An 18,369-nucleotide genomic window follows, 5' to 3' on the forward strand; every position below is an offset into this window, starting at 1 on the left:
CAGATCTAGACAATGGACAGAACATTCTCCACAGTAGAGTGGAGAGTGGGATATTATTTTCTCACATACTCTGGTGCCTCACCTTTGACCATGTCTCCTGGAGGGGGAGACCTGGTGGCACTCAGAGGAAGGACAGCAGGTTACCAAGAAGAGACTTGATACCCTATGAACATATACAGGGGGAGGTAATCCCCCTCAGGAACAGTCATAGGGGAGGGGAATAAGGGGAAAATGGGAGGGAGGGAAGAATGGGAGGATACAAGGGATGGGATAACCATTGAGATGTAACAAGAATAAATTAATAAAGTAAAAAAAAAATGGAAAAAAAAAAGAAATTAAAACCATTTAGGAAATCCAAATAACTAGGTCCATTTAAAGTCATATTTGGTTATAGGTCAGAAAATCTACCTTTTATATGCTTCTCATATTGAAATACAATACATAAAACCCATGCTCCATGGGGACAAAGATTATAATGTACAACAAATATGACTAAATAAGATATACATCCTTGACTTCCCAAGAAGGACAAGCAAGCTTAGAGCTAGCTCTCAAAGATTAGTCGATGGCCATTCAATGGTCACATTTTTCTTAAGGCAATTATCTAAATAAAATCCATGCTCTTTAAAAGTTACTTACGACATAGAGTTGTTTCCACATGGTTCCCCAGTCTCTTAATGTTGATGTCATCTCTGTGATAACAGAATCTTCAGTGGGAATAACCATTTCAAATTGTCTATGAAAGTTAAGAAGACAAAAACGTTTATATCAGAGACCACATTTACTTTTAAATATTCAAGAAGATAAATTAGGAAAGAAAGCTGCTTGATGTATGGAAGTTATCAACTAGGACATGATTCTGAGCTTGTATGAGGAATGCTATAGGTGAGGCTAGTACAATGCAAGAGGTCAGTCACTGAATCTAGGTCAAGACTGAATGGTGCAGGGAGAAGGAAGATACAAGTGTTCTACTCCTGTGACAGGTTGACGAGTAGGCATAGCTTTTAATTTCTCCAAACTCAACAGTTTCATCTGTCACCTAAGGTCACCAGGCTACATCAATCATGAGGTGATTTCTGCCATTTGAGTGTTATGACCAGAGGACTCAACAGGAGTAAAAGAAATACTATCCAGCCATCTAGGTGCATGGTATGTGAACTTGTAACAAACCTGTACCTATAGCATTCACTAAGCATCCATTTGAGCTCACTTACCCCTCAATTACATTATTTGGAACAGGCTAATGAAAAATAGTGTGTATTGTTAATACTGCTACCAGGCAGCACAACCAAGGCTTAGGATGTCATATATATTAGGATATACATTCCAGAATGTTCCATACTGTGCTTAGGATAAGAAATAGGCTCTTGTCATTTCTTATTTTAAGGTCAGAAACAAGTAGTATTAGTGGGGTATGTATGGCTGTCCTAAAGAGAAGCATCATAAGACAAATGGCAAGGGGCTTTCGTTTGGCCTTTGGTCATGCAGTTCGCATGGAAGGATCCCCTTTTTCCATCTCTAGTTTGTTCTGCCAAATGCTTTCTAGCTTTGTACAGGATCAAGAGGTTACCTGGCCATTATCATTGCTGCCTCTCAGAAGGCTGCTATCACCCATATCAGTGGAGCCTATCTCCTTTATTTATTTCAAGTTTATTTTCTGAAGGCCAACAGCTCATATGTAAAAGGAAACAGACTATGACACTCCAAGTGAGATTTCTTCTTAGCAGGAGGCTAACTGCTCTGCAGGTCCTTTGTGATGTGATGCCTAAGTGTGTACCACTTTCTTTGGGGGAAATCCTCTTAATATAAGTGCAGAAATTAAAACCTTGGCTTGATTCTTCCCCTCATTGAGCTCTATATCCTCATTTCTCATTATTGCTAAAAAAACAAAACAAAAAAAACCTGTCCTGTCCTGTGAATATTTCCCTTTTTTTCCTATGGTATAAGTGAAGCTGAAAATGTAAAACTGGGATTTAAGACTAGAAAGAAAGTAAACAGTAATATAAGCCCTATGGAGGATACAGTACCGTGCAAAGAGCCTACCCACAATACTTCTCAAAGGCAGAATATTTACCCTGCTTTTGAAGCAGCTGTTGCAATTTAAATGATGAATATTTGTATTCAGAGATTATAAAATAATATTATACAAGGCCAAAGAGGAAACAAGAAATGCCCAGGAATTCTTGCCACTGCACTCAACATTTTAAAAGTGAGGTCTTGGCTGGGCGCTGGTGGTATACACCTTTAATCCCAGCACTCAGAAGACAGAGGCAAGTAGATCTCTGAGCTTGAGGCCAGCCAGGACTACAAACTAGTTCCAGGACAGCCAGGGATACATAGAGAAACCTTGTCTTGGAAAATAGAACAAAATAAAATAAGCTGAGGTATCATCAAGAATTAAACAACACAGAAGCATCTTCCCTAATTCATGAACTCTCATTTAATTTAAAGACCCTTATCATAGACCCTAGTTTGCTCTGAAGACCCAGGAAAGAACCACAGTCAATTCAAGATGTAGAAAGTTCACTTGGGGTTGTCCAAACAAAATGTAAAATTTTAAAAACAAAACATCATTTAGGCAAGAGAGCTCTTTTGTGTTAATTACATAAACACCTAAATTAGTATAGAAGTAATCTATCTTAAGTAGCTTGAAGTTATATTTTGTTCAGTTATTCTGGGATGAACTTTACATCCACTTCGCCCTCACAGTCGGTCCATCACATTAAAATAAGTTAGGCGATATCAACATCCTGAACTGCTTTCTCCCAGGGAGAACAAGCAGCTGGCATTCCGTGTCCTTGAACGTTTCAGGACAAGGTTTTTCTCCCACAGTCCCAGATCTGTGGACCTACTGCACAGTTCATCAACAAATGCAGTAATTCCTTTTTAGAAAAGAATCCATCCACCATGCATCCTATCCACCCTGCATCCCACTGCCATATAATCCCCATCTAGCCTGGTGATGGCCTAGAGCTGTAAGCCTTCAACTCAAAGCCACCAAATTCTGGAATACCCTTATCCACATTTACAACTTCTTGGGGTTCATGAGCAGATATATACCAGTACAGCAGGAAAGCAACAACAACAAAAACATATATAGGGCTAAAGATTTGGCTCAACAGATAAGATCTCTGGTTACAATTACATAGGGCACAGGTTCTATTCCCAGTGCCCACATGGTGGCTCACAGCCATCCATAACTTCAAGTTCAGAGCATCAGACCTCTAATTCGAGTACCAGAGATACCAGGAACCCATATGGCACACCAACATACATGCAGACAAACACTCATAGACATAAGATAAACTGTAAAAATTTAAAAAGAGAAAGGGAATGTATTTATTGTAAAACTATGTCTTACGGCACCTGGCACTGCCTTGGTTAACTGTCGGCAGGATACAACATAGAATTCCCTGAGATAAGAGAATCAGAGGGGGACTGTCAAGAATAAGAGCTCAGCCTGTGAACATGTCTTAGGTCTGGGGTGGGTGGGGTGTCTTTACTATGTTAATCAATGTGGGAAAATCTGATTTAAGAGTGAGGAGCACTATTCCCTAAGTTTGGGTCCTAGACAGAATTTAAAAATGAAAAAGTTAGGCCTAAGAAGGCATGTTTTCATTAACTGTTTTCTGCTTTGGGCTGTGAATATAATGCAACAAGCTGCCTAAAGTTCCTGATGCCTTGACTGCTATAAGGATGGAGTGCAACCTGAAACTCTGAACGAAAACCAACTCTCCCTTAAACTGCTATTGCCAGGGAATAGCAATCACAGCAACAAGAAACTAAATTAAGGAACTACAGAGCCTTTAAGCTCTTTCTTCCTTCATCACAATGTATAATGGAGTCTGGGTGGTTCACCGCATAAAAGACAGGAAAGTCAGACTGGCTTCAGGTAAAGGCATCAGGGAGTGGGGGGGGGGCGGGGTTTGCAGGGACTCGGACAGATGGACAACTTAAGGGGTGGGTAGACCGAGGCACTGTGCCTATTCCTGATGACAACCACCTACAGAGCCTGAGAGACGCAATGTAGCCAAAGCAAAAGACCAGGATTTCAAAGCAGCAACCTTGACTATGTTCAAGCACTTAATCAGGATATGAATAACTGACGTAATGAAGACTGTGACAATACAAACACTAGAATGAAAATAGTTCAAGACATGAACGGAGAATTTAACAAAGAAACAGACTCAATAAAGAAAGCAGAAGTAAAACTGCAAACGAAAAACTCAGGATATGAAACAAAAGCCTCAGAGGCAAGTCTCGCCAGCAGGTTAAAACTATACTTTGAATCCACGATCTTGAAAGACTAATTTTTTAAAGTATTAACATATATGACAAATAGCATACTAGTGTCCTAGATTCTTTAACCTTTCTCCAAATAGGGAAACCCAGTGTGTTTGTACCATAGATTCTCAATGACTTGCTGATGCTCATTCACTGAACTCTTTCCAGAGAGCAAATGTAAAGTTATCCATTTAAATAACATCTCGGGAAAGTTTTTGGTGAAATGAAAATCCAAACATGTTATTTACTGCAGCTTTGAAGTTCAAATAAAAGTTGTTATTTATTGCTATTTGCATAAATATGTGATTTCTATCCCAGAGCCTGTATATTTTGTCCATAAAGTGAAAATTACACGGTAATTCAGAGATGACTCCATGTGTCAAAAATCTACCTTACAACAGATTATCTACTTGGCTTAACTACTCAACACCAGGCATGCTCTACTGGGGTGTTTGGTAGGAGATTATCTACTTGGCTTAACTACTCAACACCAGGCATGCTCTACTGGGGTGTTTGGTAGGACCTTGCTTGGTTGACATCACCCTGACAGCTGCTTCAGTCAGTTTAGAAGGGGGCTGGAACATGTTTTTAAACACTTAAGAAGTCTTCAGTGATCAATGAGATGCATCCAATAAAACATCATTCAGGGGGCTGGTGAGATGGCTCAGAGGTTAAGAGCACTGGCTACTCTTCCAGGGGTCCTCAGTTCAATTCCCAGCAGCCACATGGTGGCTCACAACCATCTGTAATAGGATCTGATGTTCTCTTCTGGTGTGCATGAAGACAGTGTACTCATATACATAATAAATAAAAAACATCTAAAAAATAAAATAAAATAAAACATCATTCACCCAGACTTATTCACAAGGCAGGAACTATTGAGGACTTGCTTACCCTGTCTTGGCAGAGTTTGGCTGTCGACTCTGTCTGCATTTAAGCTGCCCATTTTTGAAATATTGGACCAGAAGGCCAAAGATGAGGCTCCAACGTTATAGAGAGTGTTGCATGACTGTTCAGGGAGTAAAGTGTCTCAGTCATTCTGTTCATTTTGGAAGCTGCTAACCTGCACTTCTGGTTCACTCGGGAATTTAAGCTTTATTCCTTCTCAAGTCTCTGAGGGATGTTGAAGACCAGATAGTTTAGTTTTACAATCAAGTTTAGTTGGTTAGGGGATAAGATATTTTTAGATCAAGATAAAGGAGTTAAGTTAATAGAGATATGATAGATACTGAATTTCATTCAGAACTTTAGACCCAACAAGACAGGAAAGATGTTTACTTCAAGTTTGACAAATACAAATAGCCAAATCAGTATATATGTAAAATTTATAGAACTCATGATTGTCACATGGTCCTCCCTGCTGTATGTGGTTTGTTTTTATGCATGTGTAATAAAATAAATGTATATGAAAGAACATCATTCAGGCATGTCAGATATGTGTGTGTGTGTGTGTGTGTGTGTGTGTGAAACTAGTCATTAAATTTTTATGCTGAAGATACATATGAAGGGTTATTTTATAAATTAATTTATTAATACATTCATATTACATCTCAAGTGTGTTCCTATTTCTTCTATCCTCCCATTCCTCCCTCCCTCCCATTTTTACCCTATTCCCATCCCCTATGACTGTGACTGAGAGGGTTCTTTTTTTTAAAATGTATAGATATTGAGTGAGATTATAATTTTTGTATGGGTCACATTTGTGGTGATCTGTGACAGGTGGTGATCCATAGGTAAAACAGAAAAATAATGTCTGAAGTCACACCAGGACATAGTATTATACTCACTTGCTTTTCTTGTTTTTATGCTTTTGACACAGAGACTTTTGAGCCAAAGAGTTCCTGGATGGCCTAGAACTCACTGTGTAGACCAGGCTAGTCTTGAACTCACAGAGACCTGCCTGTCTCTCTGTCTCTGTGTTCTGAGTGCTGGGCTTAAAGATGAACTATCACACCCATCTTTGCTTTTATTTGTTATTACTGTGAGAGTATGATGTATGTGTGGTCATGTATGTGCCACAGCACATGTGATGGTCAGGGAAGAGTTTTGTGGAGTCAGTTCTCTTTTTCTTCCTTTGTGTGGTATCCAGAGATCGAACTCAGATTGTTGGGTTTGCCCAGTGAACACTCCAGCTGCCAAGCATCCTGCTGGCCGCAGGCTTTGCTCCTCTAGAACCAGTGTTAAGTCAAGGAAGTTCCTGGGCACCGAAGCTACATGACTCACCACGTTACGGGCTCTGCCTGGCATGTTTCCATAAACAGCAGGAAACCAAGAAGAACCAGTTTCTCTGTTTAAGCTTTTTGAACGCTTCAGAATTGATGGACAATTCTCACTGCCCTAGGAACCCCAATGGCTCAGCACTCAGAAATGTGTTCTTTACTTATCACTTTACTATCACTTTACTTATCACTTGTTCCTGATGAAACAATAAAGGCCATGGTTTGATCTATAGTTCATCTTGTAATGGAATTACTAAGACTTTCGATCCCATGATAGTTGGCAGCTGCGGCAAAATCTTCCAACTATTAATACAAGTCATTCTTACCCTTTGTTCTTCACACAGGCATTTTTCAAGTGAACATAGCTAGAAGGAAATATACCCTGGAAGAGAAAAGATGAAGTTACGGTTTAGCTGCCTCTTAAGGCCAGTTGCCCATAAGCAGTACGTATGAAACAGTTATAGCCACGACAATATCAGGAGCAGCAAGCACCAGCACACTCTACGGGCTGAAATGCAATGTGGCCTAAATCATTAGTGTCTAATACTTATTTCCAACCTTACACATTTAGAGACTTTCTAAAAATCATTGAAAACAACCAAATCTCATTCGGTGAGTACATTCGTTCTTTTTCAGTTACTTATCTTTGCAATAGAGTCTTTCAGTGTAGCCTTGTCTGACCTGAAGTTTATTATCTAGATCAAGCTGGCCTTAAATGTATATAGTCTTCCAGCTATGCTGTCTCAAAGCTGACTTATAGCTATGGGTAATTACCTTGCCTAGCTAAACAAGTATGTTCTTTATAATTCAGAAAATATAAAGCACTCCCATAATTCTATATAAAAACTGCGGTTTAAAAACAAAGGAAAAAATACCTATGATGTTGTTGTTATTTGGCTATTGTTTTTGAGACATGGTCTCACACTGTAGTCCTTGCTGGTTGGCTGATAGCATAAGACCATATCTCAAAAACAATAGCCAAATAAAGGGTCTTTGAACTCAGCAATATTTTTACCTCAGTCTCCCAAGTATTGGGATTACAAACATGTAATTTCAGACGAGACTAAAAATTATGTTACAGTGAATAATTTTAGCTTACAATAGAGCTGTGTGAGAGAGCACTTGACTAGTGCCATGGGTTTAATTCTTGTACTTAAAAAAAAAAAAGGTTTGAGGCTAGTGTGATGCCACAGTGTTTACAGGTGCTTTCAGCCAAGACCTTAGCTCAAGTCTATATATTCTACAGCAATAAATGAAGGAATGTTTTATAACTGTTTTTAATAAAATTTACATGTATTTCAATACAGGAGAATTAACAAGCACAGCAATGTTAATAAAGAAAAATTAAAATCAAAATTTATGTGATGAAATGGAAGCGACAGAGAAATCATAATAAATTTTTCAGAAATGTGTGCTAGATGATAATTAAATATCGAAGCTATATTTGTATGTGCCCTGCAGATGTCCAAAAATAAAAAATGTTAAATGAAGGCTAAAGTATCAAGAAATTAAATGTATATGCTCATTTGTCCCTTAGGCTTTCCTTGGGACCGATCTAAAATAAATGAAATGAAGTAATTAAACACAGCTGGATGTTCTAGCAGAGGCTATATTTAAGCAGGGATGGGCAAAGGAATTAAGAGTGTATTTTGAAAATGAGAAATGATACAATTCATCATCCATGGCTTTACCAAAGCTAGAACTGAAGGGGGGGGGGCAGAAAGGACATACTAGAACATAGTAGAAGAGCCTGCAAGATGGGCATTTGTTGTCAAGCTGGACAACCTGAGTTCAAACCCCAGGAACAGCATGTAGGAAGGAGAGACGCACCTGTGTGCCGTGCTATGAGGGTGTGCACACACACAGAAAAAAAAAAAAGGAACAAAACAGTAGACTATACAAACAGATTCAAAAGCTATAAATAAATGAGAACAAGGCACATAGTAAAGATTATGATAGTCACCAGCTATACAGATGAAAGATAAAATGAAAGACACATTACTTCCTAAGGGTTTCTATACCTATAACGACTCTTAAGATCTCCCTAGAATGGCAATAAAATAAAATAAAATAAAATAAATAAAATGAAAAAAGATGAGCACTTACAAATACCATATTCCTGGCTCATCCCTGCCATCACCCAAAGTACCCTTAAGATGACAGTAAACAAACTCATTCCTTCACACCAGCGTCTTACAAACAATACCACTGCAAATTTAAAGATTACATATCACTATCCCATATTTCTTTTGGAATATATTTTCCCTGCCTGAATTTTAATTTACCTCACTGGGAAACTAGACTTCAAAAAGATTTTGTTTCTATTTAATGAGCATAAGGATTTCCCAGCATAATTTCTAAGGGCTATGGAGAATTATGACTTCAGTATCTTACCTTAACTTTAATCTCAGTTCAAAGGAAGTCCCCAAATTATTAAAATCGGTATTACAATTTTTTGGAGCCTAATTAAGATCCCAATTCTAATTTCAATTGTATAGCAAAATAATTTTGTTAAATCCTATAATTGCAACAAGAAACAACAGTTTTTACCTTGATATTGGGGTTTTTTAAGGCAAATCCTCTGTACCAGCCTGTAGAGACATAATCATCATTACATTTTAGTACATACATCATGATAATACTTAAGGATAACAAGTAATAACAAACAGTATGTCATTTGATCTTGGAATTTTAATCTTCATGTGACTGTCCTATGCATAAATTCAATGATTCTAGGATTAGGCTAGGTAACAGATCAACTGACCCCAAGCTTAAGCATTTTATTAATATACCATTTTATTAAAATTATACTAGAAATTTGTATAAATGAAAATAAAGGCTTAGATCAAAAGCATTGGCTTAAATACAGAAACACACTGAAACTTACTAGCTATTTTTTGTTTTGTCTTATTTTCCAATAGGATCTGTGTAGCCTAAAATGGCCTTGAACTCAGAATTTCTTCCTCAGCCTCCCAGATGCTGGAATTACAGTTATGCGCCACCATGCCCAGCTGACTCTTTAATCTGGGGACATTATTTCAGCTCCCTAAGGCCCACTTCTCCCCCATGTTATTAAAGGCCACACTATGTCTAAGGGAAGAACAAGGGTCTACACAGATGTAATGCTACTCTACGTTCTACCACATGAAAAGCACGGGTTTGAATGCCAAGCAACAGTGTCTGGCCAGCAGTGATGTAGCAGATATGTGGATCCACAAGGCCACCACTGTATCAGTTCTGGCCAGCAGTGATGTGGCAGATGTGTGGATCCACAAGCCCACCATTGCATCAGTGCTGGCCAGCAGTGATATAACAGATGAGCGGATCCACAAATGCTGGTCAGCAGTGATGTAGTAGATGTGTGTGTGTGTGTGTGTGTGTGTGTGTGTGTGTGTGTGTGTGTGTGTGTGTATAAGCCCACCACCTGTAACAGTGTCTTGCAGATGTACGGATCCACAAGATCACTACCTGCCGATCAGCCTAATGTACTAAGAGCTGCTACCCAAATAGGGTAGTATACTTTCATCACTGTACTATTAGATCAATCTAGCTTGCCAAAGCGTCTACAAAGTTTAAGCTCTGAGCGATCCTGAAGCAGTATTATACTACCACTCTTGAAGGAGGCAGCTCTCTTTCTTCTGTCAATATAAACAAACATAAGCATACTTTTTTGTAATTGCCAAAGCAATTTTTTGTTATTGGTAGTAAATTATTTTGCTATATATAAATATTCTATCTAAATTAATTTTTGACTAATTGAATTCTTGAAAGCAAATGTTTGAAATGTATATTACATTTGCTTTGGTTTCTCACAATGTTTTCATAGAAAGATCTCTCTTACACAAACACAAATACACACACACACACACATTACACACACACAAATAAATCACATCTAATCATCTTAACAGCAGCTCCAGTAAAAAAGACTGAGCTGGAAGAGAAAATCTCTGTATTGCAGGATTTATTAGCTTCTCATAAGAACAGATCCATTGTTGTATTGATTTGTAATAATTATTCTAACAATCGAAAACGTCCTGGCAATTTAAAAAATGCCAGACAGATCTCTGTATAAATTATATTATGCAGAAAAAGTTTAGATTACTACATCTCATTAAATACGCACCCTGTTTCTATGTACCAATTTAAAGAAAATTTTATACTTATATACCAAGAAGAAACAGACAGATTACATTCAGTAATGACACAAGAAACCTTATTATCTTTTTGGATTTTTCAATTACAGTGGACAGAATAAACACCCACATATCATCAGCATTTAAAGCCGGATTCTAGCTAATGCAGTAGTTTTATTTGTCCACACACAATTTAATGCCTGATGAAACTCTGTAAGAAAAAAACATTATCATACAATAAATCCCGAGAGAAAGAAAGCCTTCTACAAAGGAAATGTTTCTTTCTTTCTTTCTTTCTTTTTTTTTTTTTAAATAAAATCATGGCATTCTAAAATACAGTCAGTTTGTTGACAAGAGGTGTAGTCAGTTCATCTTGGATCCTTTCAATACTAGAATTTCAGGATAGGTACCAGAACAATAATGGAAGCATCTAAGAATAGATTAGGTATTATTTTAGATTAATATAACCCTTTTCATTTGTAAAAAAAGTGTGTTTATTCACATTATGTCCTGGTTGTAGCCCCATCCCTCCTCTTCTCAAAGTCCCACTCTCCTTCCCTCTCCCCCACCACTATTCCTCAAAAAAGAAGTGGGAGCCCCCCCCCCACTTCCCATGCACCCCAGCTCATCCAGTCACATCAGGACTGAGCAGGTCCTCTTCCTTAACCACTGACAAAGATTAGGTATTTTTAATGAGTTACTTGCTACATAAGTTAATAATAATCACAGAGGATCATACAGTGAAGTCTAGTAAAATTTCGACTTCATTGGATAGGTTTTTTTTTCCCCCAAATTTGGAGAAGAAGGCTCCAGCAAGGCTGGGGTGGAGCCGGCTAGCCCTCGTGAGTCTTGCTCCTCAATCTCAGCCGCACCCTCTTTTCAACTTCAACCTCAGGTGCAGCTTGCCCTTCAGCTTTCTGATCCCTGGGGTTTCAGAAAAACCTGGAAGGTTAGGAGTTAGTCCTGAATCCCCACCAGTAGAGCATGCTCCAGTGCTCTCTACATCTCCATCTCAGGACTAAAAGATGATAAGTCAGGAAAAAGTACAATCAGCTTAAAAATAATACTTGTTGTCTTCCCACAATCACACATTAACGAACAAGTCTTGTCAGGAACAGTTTGCTGTAACTACTGGGGCATTTCCTGAAGTGAACAGACAGAACTTGGAGGAGTCACACAGAGTCGTGGGATAAGAAGGCGCTGTGAGGCCACTCACCATCACACTTCTCCAGGATCTGAACAGTATCTCCGATCTCCAATGACAGGCCATATGGGACAGTGGCTCGAAACCCGGCAATAACTGTAAGAAATGATGCAGAGTATAAGGAGGCGCTCATGTCAGGAGGAACAGCTACACTGCTGGCAATGGAACATTATCACATAGGGAAAGCAGCATGAGCCTGCTGTCATTTTACTTTTATACATCTTAAAGGAAAATCATTAAGCTCTTATCCTTTGCCAACCTCTTGGTCCAATAAACACTATAAATACGCATTGAACATATATAGAATACAACACAGGTAGTATACGAAACACCAACTGTTGCCAGCAATATATAAAGGCAATGATGTTACTTGTAACGGTCCTTGAGGGACTATGTGCTTCAATCCCCACAACAGCCACATCCTCCCTCCAGATGTGGTAATTAACAAACAGATGTTACTAACAAATGAAGACTACACACCATACTCAGTACCAAGCTTGGTTTGCCTGGATTCTATACTGTTGGATTCTTTCCCTAGGCTGTAAACTTCAAGAGGGAAGGGATTGTGACCCTTCGCTCACTCTGATCCCTAGAGCCACCAGCAGTCTTTCGTGCAGTAGAATTAATGGTGACATTTTAGTTCCTAATGACTGAGCCGTCCTTAGACCTAGACACCCAGCCATAATTCCCACATTCCTTAGCACTCGGAACACTTGCAATGGGGGCACCATGAATTATAGATTAATGCTTTGGATAAGCTGCTGTCAGAAACACTTTGCCCAGTAAAGGGGGACTAGAAGACATGCACCCAGGTTAGTCATCCCAGGCTACCCCACGGCAGTGAGAAGGTGGCTCAGAGATGTAGAAATAAAACACACAGAGGAAAGGTCATCACCTACAAAGAAAAGAAGCCAGTTTGCAAATTATGTCAAGTCCGAAGAACTTTTAAAACGTGAAGTTTTAATTATAATTTTGTTTCAGGAATTAAGGCTGAGTGAGATATAGGCTTAATCACCAAGCTAAGTTTCTGCTACGTTGGGGAACATATTTGAAAATCCTGAACAAACACATGAATCTGTCAGGGAATCAAAACATACCAATAATTTATTGGGCTTTTGGAGATGTTTAAAGCCCATTTAGGATCTCAAAAAACAAAATTAACAGCAGAAATCAAAATACAGGACAAAAGAAAAAAACACCCAAAAATAAAAAACAAAAAACCACACAGCCCCAAGTACCACAAGATAGATGACAACAACAACACGGGGACAAATTTAGAGCATTTTATGGCTGTAAACAAATACTAGTTTATTATATCATTTTTTAAACTCTAACAATAAATACCATAGGGCATCATATTAATGTTCAAGAAAATATTTACGTGGACAAAATTAAGAGTTCCTGTACCTTGAAAAATGACTTCATAGAACTTTCAGATATTTTTTAAGAGATTGACCACTGAGCATACAGTAGATTAATTCTTATTCTACTACATAGGGCTATGCATGACAGCACTAGAGTGTGTCAGTCTCATCACTTATGTGTTAAAGGTCTTGGACAATGCATGTCTGGAAAGCTCCATGAAGGAGGGGATTGTGTGGGATTGAGCTCTTGTCTACGTCCTAGTTCAAACAGGCTGATCTTAGCATGTGGTCACTGAGGGGATGAAGGAAATCATGGCCATAACTAGAAAACGTTTTGCTCTGAAACAGTCATGTTTGTTCCATCATTTAGAATACTATTTTAACAGTGCTCAGACTTCTAAGAATCAACCTCTGTTACCTGTGAATATCCATGCTCTCAAAAGAAGCCATTTAAACTGGTTTTCTGGGTTATAACTGAATTGCCTTATATTTCTGTCTAATCCCCAGGAACGACTCCCTCCTCCCCCACATCACAGTTCCCTGGAAACCAGAAGGTAGTACTGATTTAAATCTTAACTTGAGTGGCTTTCTCCTTCGTTGGACCCACATGCTGACAAATCCTTCAAATTATTCAAATTAATTATTTGGAAGAATAAATATGTATATACTCCATTTATATTCATGTCCTGAAAATATATATGCAAGGGCCAAAACAGTAAACGTGTATCATTGGTGTCCTAATAGAAATGACTACATTTCAAGAGTGTCCTGGCATGTGAAAGGAGTGTCAACAAGCACATGGAATTCATGGATGGATGGATGGATGGATGAAACCACTGAGAGATGCTTCTAATGTACTCACATGACTCCAGGGATACTTGCCATAGCAGCTAGCTAATAATTTATCTAGTATAGATAATTTTGAAAAAAAGCACTTTCAGGAGCTAGCTCAGGGCATGGCTCTTGCCTCTGCACTCTGAACTGGTGAGCCACTTCAGTTTCTGAATGCACATTGCTGAGCCCTGATCAGTATTATCACTTAGGCTTCAGACTGTCAAGGAGAATGCTAAAAGAACAAACCACAGGCAAAACAAGAGATGATCTGAAAACAGGGCTGGTCACCTTTGTTACCAGTGGTATGTACTGTATTACAAACTAAACAGAGCTAGCTTGCTAAAGTAAAGATCCATTAATGAAGGTTCTGTTTGCATTTCCATAGGAGACTCTTAAAACAGACAGTTTTAAATTTTATTTTCGAAATATACTTTCAGGTAATCTGCATGAACTTTGCATATATGTTTATATAAAAAATAAGTCTATAGTTGGAAATAACCAGTTAATGTATAGTAGCTATATCTTTATACAAAGCTATTCTCATAATACACTTCTTAGGGGCAGCTTTCTCCCCAGTCATGTTGAAATTTACTAAGCATGGTGACATAATGTGTTGGCCCCTTGATTTCTTTTATTTGCTTATCTTCTTATGAACTTAAGAAAAAAACAAAACAACAACAACAACAACAACAAAACCAACTCAGTACTACTGTCCCAGGACTGAGATTACAATTAGAAAATTACTGTATGGATAGTGTTCATTTTCCCTGTTTACAATGTCCAAGCATTAAAAACCCTTAAGCTTTCCCTTAGACTAAAATAACAAAATAAAGTATAATTAATTATTTGGAAGAATAAATATATATAAACTTCATTTAAATTCATGTCCTTAAAACATATATGCAAGGGCCAAAACACTGTTGGTGTCCTAATAGAAATATCTCAACCATGAGCATATTGTCGCAAACACTGTCTTTCCTTTATATAGTGAAATTAGCTCAGTATAGACTGCATTTTCTAAGATATAAATATCTGCAAGAAATATTTTCAGATACAACTACTAAATATTTTCTAAGTTGAAGGTAAAGAGAAGTTAAATTGTGCTGTGCAATGGGGCTCATTTCTCAGATTCAAGGATGTCATTTGCTTATATAAAGAACAAAATATATTTTTAAGCTTTTAAGATACTCAATCTCAGAGTTCTGGGTCTTTGAAAAACTGAAGCTCAAAAACAGATTATTCAAAAGTTTTGTAAGTCAACCATGTAGCTGCAGTCGATATACTGTTTACCAGTACTGTCAAAGCAGTGTTTACAATGACTCCACTTGCCACAGTTCAATTCAAGCCTCACAAAAGCTGCCTGGGTCTCACCCTTTGCAAGCTGACAATCAGAGATGAAGAGAACATGGAGCAGGGGGGAGGAAATAATGAAAATGCTTTTTCCTGGTGACATAAAGAAGGGCTCTCATCTCTCTAAGGGAGAATTTTGGCTTCATCTTCCTGGTAAAAAGATCTACACGTCATCAACAAGTTGTGGTCTGAAAGGTCACATGAGCTGACTACATACTCAGATTCGGATTTTATTCCACAGATTTCAATTTACTATAAAAAAAAAAAACTTGGGGTTTTTCTCCTCAACAAAACAGACAGCTGCCCTCAAAATTAAATAGCCAACTTTAACTGCGATAGCTGTAGAATCTTGACCGCTGCAGCGGAAGCATGACTTGCACTGCCAGTCAGAAGACAGGGTGGAGCCGGCACTCGCTGTGGACCACGGAGACATTCCAGCACTCAAAGCACACTTTATACCAGTCTTCCCCCCCCACCCCCCACCAAACGTCTGTCTGACCCTGTTTTGTCATGAATATATCCACATAGCAAATTTTTGTCTTGTATGGGGATCATAAGGTGACAGCAAAAAGGCAGGGGGGAGGTAAAATTCTTGAGGGACTTAGATATGTGCACGTGGCAGGGGATGGGTCAGAAAAAAAGGGTGAAGAAGATGAAGAGGGCCTGAATTCTTTGTGAGTATTTTATGAAATTGTAGACTGTTTAAGAGAGAGAGGCGGGGGGGGGGGTCCTTCTCCACACTTCATGAATCCCCTGGAGACAGCCTGTTATGGAGGTGCACTGGGTCTCATCAGATGGGCTCCTGTTTCTGTTCCTCCATCACGACTTGCTGGACATAAAACATGAGCGTGTAGAATGGAGATGTGTGCTGGCGCCTTGCCTACGGAAGGGCAGGGCAGAACTGTCCTTCTTCTTTATTCAACCCCCCCCCCCCACACACACACACACAAGATGAAATTAGAAGTGCAGTTGCCCTGGGTAGCCTGAACTGTCAACGTGACACAGCCTAGAGTCATCTGAGAGGAGCTGCCTGTGTCAGACAGGCCTGTGGGCATGTGTGGGGAGGGTTATCTTGATTATTAATTGATCAAGGAAAGCCCAGCCCACGGTGGGTGGTACAAGCCTAGGCAAATGGCTCTGGGCTGTGTAAGAAAACTAGACAACTGTGAGCCTGAGAATACATCAGCAAACATCATTCCTTGCCTCGTGGATCCCATTTTGAGTTACTGCCCTGACTTCCCTCAGGCATGAACTGCGAGCTGGAACTATAAGATGATATAAAACCTTGTCTCTCCTCAGGTGCTTTTGGACAGTGTTTTATCATAGTGATAGAATGAAACTAAAACAGATGTCATTACTAACTTGAAGGGACTTGCAGGTGTCTATCAGTGTGACAGAATGACCACGTGGGCAGACGGTTTACAAAGGTGGAGGGAAAACCACAGGAAATGTAGAAAGAGATAGAGTGTTACTTTTTGGACACTCCTGATGCTTAAAAGTAATATAGGAATAATGGATAAGCATTGTGTCCTAACTTCCATTCACAAGTGTGCCCCAAGTTTGCAGCTGCCTTCTTTCTGTTGTAGGGAGGCCTGGGAGGTACAGACATACATATACTACACACACACACACACACACACACACACACACACACACACACACACACACTACCAAACAGGATCCCCAGTATCCAAGGTCGGCATTTGAGATGTTTCAGGCCATGATATTCTAACTTCAGTGACCTTGAAACTACAGAAATGGACTGAATAACACTCATTTCTGACATTTCACAGCCTGATCTTTGGCCTGTTGTGAGGTTAGTTCTACCATGGAGGTCAGTGTGTCCTGTTTCTGTCACTGGCCTCAGAACATGAGGCAATGAAATGTGTGGCTTTGGGCCCTGTGATGACCATGAGAAAGATGCTTCTTGTAATGCCTGGCATTCTCTTGTTGCTAGGGATACAGAGGCACAGGGTACCTGGCTGCCAGCCCCTTCTATGACAGCTTCAGGTGAAGGCCACCTTGCCACAGCAGCTACTGTCCAATGACAGTGAAATCTCTCTCTCTCTCTCTCTCTCTCTCTCTCTCTCTCTCTCTCTCTCTCTCTCTCTCTCTCTCTCTCCCCCCCCCCTCGTGTGTGTATGTGTGTGTCTGTCTGTCTGTATACACTATAACTTGTCACAACTCTGAAGGGGCATTCCAGCTCAGGTGGCTGACTGTCACTGGTTTACACTGCAGTTTTCTCTCTGCAGAGGCTGCTTCCTGCTTTTCCTTTTCCACAGGGAGTATGAAGAGTTCCTCCTGATAAGTACCCAGAACTTTCAGCTTAAGGTTTCATCATGCTGTGATTTCAGAGATTGGGAAAAAGAAGGTACAGAAGTAATAATTATCAGGAGAGAATTACTAAACTTTATTTGATGACACTCTCACTGTGGTAACAAATGAACTCGCTGTATTCCCTACAGGGTTGCAGTGTATTTGCCATGGTGTTCACACTACAAACGCAAGGACACTCTCCTAAGTGGCTCACGAAGAAGTGAGAGTCACTCCAGAAACTTTAATTACTGCATCTACCAATTTGTACTTTCAGAAACAACTCAAAATGATAAAAAAAAAAGTTAGGGTTGGGGTCGCTGGCGACCACATAAGCTCCGTCACTGTGGCAGCAGCAGTGATCAAAGTGGCCGTTGCATAGGAAGATAGTGGCCTGGTGCAGTGGCCTCAGTGGCCAGCACCTCCAAGTTGAAGCAGCCCACTACCCCAAACCATCCCACCACAGAAGCTAAAGTGGCTGCCCACCCCCCAAGCCAGGGCATCCCATTGCCCTAAGACATGGCAGCCCACTGCCAGTCTCCCTTCCCTGTCCTGCAGTAGCAAAGTATTTGAATGGCCAGATGCACCTCCCTCCCCGACCAACACCTGTGTCTAACCCCTGGACAGCAGCCCACTAAAGCTTACATGACATGCTGCCAGTCCCT

General features: G+C 39.6%; 1 protein-coding gene across 4 annotated transcripts in view; it reads right to left on the reverse strand.

Moving 5' to 3' along the window:
- Positions 1 to 18,369, reverse strand: part of DOCK4 (dedicator of cytokinesis 4) — a 421,713-nt gene that overhangs the window by 224,637 nt on the left and 178,707 nt on the right. For all 4 annotated transcript variants that reach the window (XM_084791186.1, XM_084791187.1, XM_084791188.1 and 1 more), the window contains exons 2-5: positions 11,856 to 11,939; positions 9,054 to 9,094; positions 6,830 to 6,885; positions 640 to 736 (exon numbers count right to left, since the gene is read on the reverse strand). In XM_084791186.1, coding sequence (XP_084647312.1) covers positions 640 to 736; positions 6,830 to 6,885; positions 9,054 to 9,094; positions 11,856 to 11,939 — 278 coding nt within the window. The remainder of the gene's footprint in view (positions 1 to 639; positions 737 to 6,829; positions 6,886 to 9,053; positions 9,095 to 11,855; positions 11,940 to 18,369) is intronic.

Source organism: Acomys minous, assembly GCF_964271855.1.
Source record: "Acomys minous genome assembly, chromosome: 8".
Lineage (NCBI taxonomy): Eukaryota > Metazoa > Chordata > Mammalia > Rodentia > Muridae > Acomys > Acomys minous.